This window comes from Ceratosolen solmsi, unplaced genomic scaffold (genome assembly GCF_000503995.2).
Source record: "Ceratosolen solmsi marchali unplaced genomic scaffold, CerSol_1.0 scaffold1, whole genome shotgun sequence".
NCBI lineage: Eukaryota > Metazoa > Arthropoda > Insecta > Hymenoptera > Agaonidae > Ceratosolen > Ceratosolen solmsi.
In genome coordinates, this window is record NW_011948415.1 from 11,610,951 (window position 1) to 11,620,125 (window position 9,175).

At 30.1% G+C, this 9,175-nt stretch overlaps 3 protein-coding genes and 1 long non-coding RNA gene across 4 annotated transcripts; 3 read left to right on the forward strand and 1 right to left on the reverse strand.

Moving 5' to 3' along the window:
• The first annotated feature begins 877 nt into the window (after positions 1 to 877).
• Positions 878 to 3,325, forward strand: LOC105368848 (uncharacterized). The gene is made up of 5 exons (XM_011507978.1): positions 878 to 1,090; positions 1,529 to 1,884; positions 1,957 to 2,228; positions 2,396 to 2,633; positions 2,738 to 3,325. The coding sequence occupies exons 1-5, from the start codon at positions 1,020 to 1,022 to the stop codon at positions 2,908 to 2,910; spliced, it is 1,110 nt and encodes a 369-aa protein (XP_011506280.1). The 5' UTR covers positions 878 to 1,019; the 3' UTR covers positions 2,911 to 3,325.
• A 696-nt stretch (positions 3,326 to 4,021) lies between these two features.
• On the reverse strand, positions 4,022 to 7,261 carry LOC105368850 (FGGY carbohydrate kinase domain-containing protein). The gene is made up of 11 exons (XM_011507979.1): positions 7,072 to 7,261; positions 6,283 to 6,553; positions 6,107 to 6,218; positions 5,734 to 5,971; positions 5,532 to 5,659; positions 5,269 to 5,451; positions 4,992 to 5,199; positions 4,754 to 4,904; positions 4,610 to 4,684; positions 4,213 to 4,490; positions 4,022 to 4,146 (listed from the first exon to the last, which is right to left on the reverse strand). The coding sequence occupies exons 2-11, from the start codon at positions 6,457 to 6,459 to the stop codon at positions 4,062 to 4,064; spliced, it is 1,635 nt and encodes a 544-aa protein (XP_011506281.1). The 5' UTR covers positions 6,460 to 6,553; positions 7,072 to 7,261; the 3' UTR covers positions 4,022 to 4,061.
• On the forward strand, positions 6,857 to 7,238 carry LOC105368849 (uncharacterized). The gene is made up of 2 exons (XR_913119.1): positions 6,857 to 7,130; positions 7,196 to 7,238. It is a non-coding gene; the product is annotated as an uncharacterized LOC105368849 (long non-coding RNA).
• Positions 7,262 to 7,384: 123 nt separating the features above from the next.
• On the forward strand, positions 7,385 to 8,294 carry Pop5 (POP5 ribonuclease P/MRP subunit). The gene is made up of 4 exons (XM_011495544.1): positions 7,385 to 7,404; positions 7,564 to 7,709; positions 7,863 to 8,032; positions 8,127 to 8,294. The coding sequence occupies exons 1-4, from the start codon at positions 7,385 to 7,387 to the stop codon at positions 8,241 to 8,243; spliced, it is 453 nt and encodes a 150-aa protein (XP_011493846.1). The 3' UTR covers positions 8,244 to 8,294.
• Positions 8,295 to 9,175: the final 881 nt, after the last annotated feature.

A 9,175-nucleotide genomic window follows, 5' to 3' on the forward strand; every position in this document is an offset into this window, starting at 1 on the left:
TATAAAATAAATGAAAATGGAGGATAATCGACGAAATTAAATTGCATATACAGTCATTATTGTGCAAAAATATATAATGACTCGGTATAAACTTAGATGACAATATCTATTTTAGCATTTCAATGTGAATAGTGGAAGGTGAAGTATCGAATTTCAAACTTAAAAAAAAAGTCACAGTTACGAAAATCGATTATAAATTTTTATATTTAAATAACCATAGAATTTTGATTTATCGGTATTATTCATACTAGAATATCATGAAATTTACTAACTATAAATTTATGTGCAATTTATATTTGTAATTGAGTGAAATAAGTGAAATAATGCTTGATGTTTAGAAAAAAAATTTTTTTTTTTTTAAATAACATTACAACTGGATGGGGCGATGGAATAATATTATTTAAATTTTACGTACCGTCGTCGCTATAAGTTTCATATTTCGTACCCAAGCAAACTCCAATACCTTTATTACTTTCCAACGAAGCCATCGCCATTAAACATCCAGCGGGGGAAAAAAAAAAAAAAAAAAATCATTATTTTCATTTATTAGAAAATCCCGTTCAATTGCGAATGCAGACTTTATTCTTTTTTTCGTTCTTTTTTTTCGTTCTTTTTTTTCTTTTTGTTTGTATCACAGCGCGCCGAAGGAATGACAATTGGATCGTTGCTTCGCACAATGTCGAACGAAACAAGGACATTGATCACGAATATTATAAATAAAAACTTTCCCCTACTTTCTTACAGCCAGCATTAATTCATAAGTTATCCTAAGTGATCGGCGGAGCCTGCGAGTGGTAAAATGTAGAGCGCGTATTAACCGATCCAAGGGGGCGCTGCTATAAAAGGACCGCATGACAAATTACCGCTCTATGTCCGTCTCACTCCCACTTTGTTTTTATTGATTTCTCATCTTATTTTGTTTTGCGTGCGTGTACTGTTCCACGATTTCCGCATACATGCATTATGTTGTAAATAATTTTATTTCGCCCTGTTGATATTTCGAAGGGAGAAAGTACAAGATGACGATGGAAATGGAGGTGGTTGTGAGTCAACCGGAGGACATAACAGACCTCAAAGCCAAGGGGCCGAGGTAAACAATTTTCCGTGTTTGTAATAGAGGTGTTTGATAAAATCCATGCCTTCGGGAAACTGTTGCTTCGATCAATAAACGTGACATTCCTATGTAAAAGCTTCTTTATTTGGATATTTCATTATTATCATTCGTATTGTTGATTAATTATTTGTTGTCACATGCTTTATCTTACTTTATCACATGTGCTGCATTATGTATTATATTATAAATTTTCTTCTACATCCTCGCAAGTTTAATATTCATTGTGACAATTGTTTTCGTCGCCTTTGTAGTATAAATTATTTATAACATTATTTAAATGCGAAATTTAAATTAAGAGGTGTGTAAATCGAGATTATTTAAATTACCGATATTTGTGATGTAAAGATGTTAAGGCCAAATAACGTGTAATAATTGGTAATTAATTTTATATTATTTTTAAATTATTTTTTGTAGCCATGGTAAGGATATGCTGGATCGTTTTACGGACAATGGTGGATTGTACGATTTGATTGTTAAACAAATGCTCCAGCCGGGACACGAGGGAGAATTATGCGGTTGGTTAAGAGAACTGAGTTTAATTAGATCTAATATGAATTGTCCTACCGAAGGTTGTAATGGTAAAAATCTTACTTGGTCTCCAGCCAGATCTATTGATAAATATAGTTGGTACTGTCTTGAATGTAAAAAGAGACAAACGCTGAGAGATAGCTCTTTCTTTTTGCAAATCAAATGCGATTTGAAGCTATGCATGCAAATTATAGTCGCATGGTGCCAGTCAATACCAAACGAAGTTGTCGTTTCTTATCTAGGTTGATTTTATTTTCAATAAGTTACTGAAAGTTTCTCTTTATATAATTTTTAATGAAAATATTTATTTTTAGAATTAAAGCAGCACGTAGTCAAAAAGGCTTATGAGAAATTAGGGAAAGTTGCGGAGACATACGTTAAAAATCACTCTGAAGAGTGGTTACTGGGAGGAAATGAAAAGATCCTAATCGTCGATGAATTTCCTAGCGGTTATATGACCGAAACCTTGATTAATGCTCCAGTTGCCAGAAAGCGTAACAACAATTGCCATACAATTTTATGTATTGCGGAAGTGGACAAAATTCCTCCAAGAATGTGGATGCACATAATACATGCTAATCCGGAGGTACGAAAGTTTTGCAGGGATGTAAATTAACAATTTCAGTATTGCTAAAATACTGTAATAATACTTTTCATTAATATTTATGAAACTATAGAATTTTAGTTTAAAAAAAATATATTGCCTGTTATGAGCCCGTTTAAGTAACAAAAAGGATTATATTTTACATGTAGCCTCCTCCGTCAAAAAATGCCAAAAATCAAAAATTAGAAAGTAAATGTGGAATGGTGGAAGAAGCATTGAGTGAAATTTGCGCTCATGCGAAACCTGGTAGTTACCTGATAGCAAATAGAAGAGCTCGATGTTGTAATTATGAATCGCTTAAAGAACTTAAGGAATATAAAGTTATAAGTATCGAGGATTTACAAATGTACGACACTCCTGGAAAAAATGAACTTCTCGGTAATCTCGGTAAGGTGGCCCGCGTTATTCACGAAATTGTTCAATGGCTTTTTTAAAGCAAAATCATGAATGCGTTAATGATTTGTCGTAAATGATTTTTAATACTTTAATAGAAACAATTTGGCAAACTGGGATTGGAGTATGTGAAGAAATACAAGAAACTACCCGCACCAATGGGCTTCAACATCTCTTTGTACATTTGTGGAGGCAACGATTTGCCATGACACCAGCAAACGCTTTTGAATATATTATCCAGCATATCGCCGAATGTTTTCAATTCACGTAAAGTTTAGAGCTAAAATATATTAAATCTAAAATATTATATTTTAAATCTAGATATTATTGATAAGAAAGACTATATTGTATAGTTATATATTTTCTGAGAGATTTAATGCGTGTATGATGAAAGAAGTCTTCCAAAACTATTTTTTACGCATTGCACAAGTTTAAATCACATAAGTGCCTGTGGAATTATTGAATACAAATAATTATTACTGTTGAAAAATGTATAGGAATGCAAGAAGTTTTTATTTTGAAGAGCCTATAAGAAATAAGATGTATATGTTGAATTAAAAAAGGCTGTAGCATTTTAAGAACTTCTGTTGAGTATTTTCTAACAATGCTTTACAATTCTTCACATTTATTAAATACTTTGTTTATTGTTATCTATGTTAATATGCAACAAATTATACTTCTAATTTTTATAGATGTTTTATTACTTGAACATAACATTAAATTGAAGTAAATATTAAATAATTATTAAATTAAAAAATTATATATCGTGGATTAAGAGTATATTCTTATAATTTTATTGATAGTATGGAAAAATTTTTACTTGATTCACAAGTGCAATTATCCCTATCAATCACCTATTGCTGAATGTAATTTCAATGAAAATTTTATTCAATGTTTTACAAATAATCATTTGTTTAATGAAAGTAACAGACTCTCGCATGGATTTCTTTTAAGTGTTAACGACTTTGATTAATGATATGTTTGAGCAACGTATAAGCAACGCTGTATCACACAAATATAATAATAATTTTATTCGAAGCGTATGTGATTTTTAAAAATTAATATATATCGTTTTTCTAAATATCACTAATGATAAACCGTTATTAAAAATTCATAAAAATATATGGTAGGTCGATTAAAATGTTATTATATACCAATCTGAGATTACAAAAATATGATATTTAGTAAATTTGTGCCTTTAATAAGTGGTAGATCAGCAATAATGATTATATACAATTATATTACTGTAAAAATTTAACATTTTTATTATTATTATAAATGTACTCTTATACATATATTTTATATATGCTTATTAATATAAATAATAAATCTTTTTAATGAAAACAACTTATATTTCATTTTTTATTTTACAATAATTTGCTTAGTCGATACATATATACAAAATTAAACCGATAGGATCAATTAAGATTTATCTGACATGTAATTCTTATATATTCTCTGATCTTCGATCATTTTTTTGAATACTCGATACTTTTTACAATGATATCTGAAACAATACAGTTTTAATAGAATTTAATATATTTTGATTGAACAAGACAATTTAGTTACTCACGAGTATGCTTCGGTTGTAGGATTAATAACATAGGCTGAACCACCCATAGCTTTCATAGCTTCGTACATCGATGGAAAAGCTTTAGCTGCGCAAGAACCGAGAATAGCCGAACCAATTAATACAGATTCTCGTTCAATAGGACAAAGAATAGGTAAGCCCAAAACGTCTGCTTGTGTTTGAGTAAATAACAGGTTTTGGCTAAGACCGCCACACACTAGCAATGATTCTATCTTGTGTCCAGCACTTGTCAAGGCTTCTAGAATATGTTTTGTACCATACTGTAATTAAAATATTTATTATTTGATTAAATTTTATTATGTGCTGTAAAGTTAAAAGTAATGAATCGCTATAATGTTTATTTGCATTAAGAGATTGAGAATCCAAGGTAAATACATACTGTTAGCGATTGCATTGTTGCTAAATATAATGTTGCTAAGCTTTCTTCATCGCTTGATAAAGTCAGACCACTTATCTACCAGGGAATATCGTTTCTTTTAGAGCCTTAAAGTTTTAATTATAAATTGAAGAATATTAAAATTACCATTCCACGTAATGTTGGGTCAGCTAGAGGAGAACGATTTCCATGAAAGTCGGGCCAAACGTGAATTTCTTCAGTCAAATATGCCATATTTATAAGATTCCTTTTACTAGCCATTGATTTCAAAAGATCGGAAAGATATTGTTGTATATGCCTATATTTATAGCGATTATTACACGATAATTACACAATATAATAATGGAGAATTATCGGATAATGTGAAAATTTAGAAAATACTAACATATGTGGCTGCAATTTACTTTTTATTTCCAAAGTAGCTGGATGACTATCAATGATGTGATCGAGCAATTTGCCTGTACTGCTTTGTCCCCCCTCGTTAAGCCATAAACCAGGTATCATTGCTCCATAATACGGTCCCCAAATACCATTTACAAATATTTCATCTTTACTCACGATCATATGACACGTTGATGTCCCACAAATTAAACCTTGAATATAACGATGTACATTAACATTTTATTATCAAGACAGCATCGGATGCATTATTTCGAATTTACCTAATCTGCTGGTAAAATCAGATGAAATATTTTCTGCCGAACAACCAAGCATACCAAAGCCACCTGCGTGCGCATCAATCATCGATGTGCCAACTGGTGTACCAACTACAAGATTTAATTCCTTGGCCGCTTTTGAAGACAATCCAGAGCCAACAGGATATCCTGGTGGTCTAACATCACACCCTTTCCAATATTATTAACAGAACTTCAGTATATTTTTAATTAAATTTTACTTCATTATTAAAAGTATAACGTTTATCTACCTATTTTTCTCCAATTATTAGCTTTCAAATCAGATAATCCAATTTCATCAAAAAAATCACTACTCCAGCGACTGTTTCCATTAGGTTTAACATTAAAATTCCATTTACATACCAATGAACAGAGAGATCTAAATTATGAGGTTTCACAGTTAGTAATTGATGAATTTTACCTGATTAAATTAATTTTATTTGCTTATTGTACCTAGATTCTGAATTGGTAGCCTTCCAAGTTAAAAAATCTGGTAAATCAAAAAACAAATCAGTTTTATTCCAAGAATCCTTTAAATTTTCTTTCAGCCATAATAATTTTGGTATTTCCATTTCTAACGATATTTTTCCTCCAACATATTTCAGTAATTTATGATCTAACTTATTTATATAACGAGCTTGTTCTTCAGCTCTATGATCCATCCATAAAATGATGTTTTGATTATTGTTACCTAAAAAAAAATAAAAGCTTCTTATTATATTAAGTACAGATCTTTAATTAAAATAATATAGTTGAATTTCTACATGATTAAATAATTTAAATATTAATTTTTAATTAAATATACATAAAATTAATAATTTCATACCTGTTAGGCTAACGGTAACTGGTAATCCATCTCTATCTAGTGCAACTAAAGAACAAGTTGCATCAAATCCAATTCCCTTTACACTCTCTTTGGAAATATTGGCAACTACTTTCTATAATTAAATGTTGCGCATAAAATAACTTTATATTTTTAATTAATAAAAAAAATAAAGCTACCTTGACTACATCACACACTGCTGCCCAGATATCATCCGATGATTGTTCGTAAAATTTATTCTTTGAATGAAAGAGCTTAATCGGACATACTGCTATTTCTATAATTTTTCCTTCTGCTGTAACAAGAGCTGCTCGAACACTTCCTGTACCAACGTCGACACCAATAAAATACTTCATTTCATTTGGTTCTTTAAAAAATATTGCTATATTGCTGTAAATTGGTTTGTACAGTTCCCTGGTTACAAATTAACTGAGATCCATTCTTATTGCGCTGGAAATAAAAATTGATTATCAATCATGTCATTATGAAATAAGTACGTAAGTAATATATTTTAAAAGCATGACCCAGAGATAAGATTAAAATTTCTTATATACTAGCTTGATTGCGTTTTAAATTTAGTCAACCAAATAAGAGAGTTAAATTTATGACATAATTTAAACAATTAATAGACAGATTTTTACATTTTTTCAATTGAACTACACAATTAATGACATTGTGTAATTAAATTTTCTAAATATTTAGAAGTCTCAGCATTGTAATACTAAAATGTATAATAGTTGAATTTAAGAAATAAATATTTCTTAAGCACGATGTGATAAGACTCGAATGTAGAAAAACTTGCAATTCGAAATTTAGAGTTTTATATTTTATTTAGACCAATAACAATGTTGTTTGATAAGAAAGTCGATAAAAAAAGGTCATTTTAATAAGCGTGGATAAATGATCGATATCGTTACTTTTCTTGCCGGCACAAGAAAGTAAAAAATTATAATAATCTAAAGTATTACTGTGTTCTTTAACGGCGAATGTACAAAAACAGACATTTGTTGGAATGTTCGGCCACGTGGTATGTTAATTATTGTTTACATTGAAAAAATTCAAGTCATTAATTTTATTTTTCGGTGTTTCCAGTATTTCATGTCAACCATTGTGTTTACTATTGACTTTGTAGGTTAAAAAAAAAAACAAAAACAAAAACAAAAACCATTAAATGGATTCTTCATTCGAAAAGACAAGCAAATGACTTTTAATATTAACGTGATATACAACATTGTTAGTTTGGTTGTACGGATAATATGAAAGGTGTTTCATAACCTAAAAATGGTGCGATATAAAAATAGGTATGTATAAATTTGTTTTCAAAATATTTTTTATTTATTTATTTAACTTATCACTATATAAATAATTCCACTATAAATCGTTATTATTATCTGTTGTAGAATTTAAAATCTGTATTCATGATATTGTGTTTGAACATAATATATTTTATTTTCTTGTAGATACATAACAATACAGGTATCTTATAAAGATAATTCCGACAGAATTTTAAATTTAAAGACCACAGCTTTGCACGATGCTATTCAAAAGAAAGTATCGGAAATGTATGGAGATTTTGGATTAGCTGCAATTAAAGCAGGATTTAGCGGTAAATAAAATCTTGCTCCGTAATAATAGAAAAGAAATCTATATATAAGTGGCGAGACTAATCTATACAGAAGATGTGATGAAAAATACCGATATATGCTTAGCTTTATATAAAATATGAACTATTAATAATATAATAAAATTGCTGTTGCAGCTAAATATTGTAATAGCCATACCAAAATAGCATTAATCAAAATTCGACATGGACCACATAAGTTTATAGTCGACGTTATTCCTCATATAATCGATGTTGGAGGCAAATTTGTTTCTGTGAAAATCATATATATTGGAGCTACCATGAAACATTGTTTTTTATTTATTAAGGTATGTGCAATTGTATTTCAAATACATTGGACAAACAAGTAAACAAGTACATTATTATAATTAATAAAGACAAATCATATTTTGTATTTTATAGAGATATCAGCAGAAAAAATTAGAGTCAATGTGGCAGAGTATGCCAACTGACCAAGAGAGAAAAAACCTTGAAAAAGCCTTAATGACAATGAATCGTGATATGAAGGATTTCATTTGATGTATCTAATATAAGTCTATTATAACAATAACAACAACAACAACAACAACAACAATAATAATAACAATAACAATAACAATAATAATAATAATAATAATAATAATAATAATTGATTGCTTTAGAAAATAAACGTAATTTTTTGTTTTAGTTTCCTTTAGTCAATTGTGAAAGCATTTAATTAAAATGATTGATTGGAAAGATTTTCCATATCCATTACCAATTGTAATATCATAAATAAAGAACGACTTATTGCTTTATAAGTTATCGAGCTTCGTATAAATGAGCTTTTAAGCTGGATAATTATTTTAACGCGAAATGTATAAGAGCTACGAATTTAATGGTCCTAAGCACATTTACAATTGATACTTTTATGTATTATTTCATCTATCGACGTGCATTCGAGTGCCTTCTTATCGACCGAGTCCAAGATTCCGAAAATTACAATAATACCGCGACATTACATTTAATAATTATCCTTTCCATTCGCAATTACTTCAATTTCATACGGCCTGCTCAGCGCGAGCACACCACGAACGATCATCAATCCAAATGAGGAGATAACAAAAACGATATATCGTTAAACGGTAAACACTACACAACCCAACAATCAATGCACCGCCATTGTCGTACATATTTGAAGGGTCGCAAAAGGTGAAATTCAAAAATTTCGATTAAAGCACGTTCTATTCTCGTTGAGTAGGTGGAAGCTTGGGAGGGGGAGGGGCGAGAAGGAGGTCCATTTAATCGAATGCTGATGCAAAGAACATTGTGTACCCTAAAATTTTGGGCTCATAATGGTCGATAGCTCGTGAATGCTGTCGTCGTCGTCGTCGTCTTGTCGTTATTCCCCATCATCACATCCTACGCCAGCTCACATCGACTCCGAGCCAGAGTCGCGAATTAACACGAAGCCAAAATGTTGCCCATTGGCT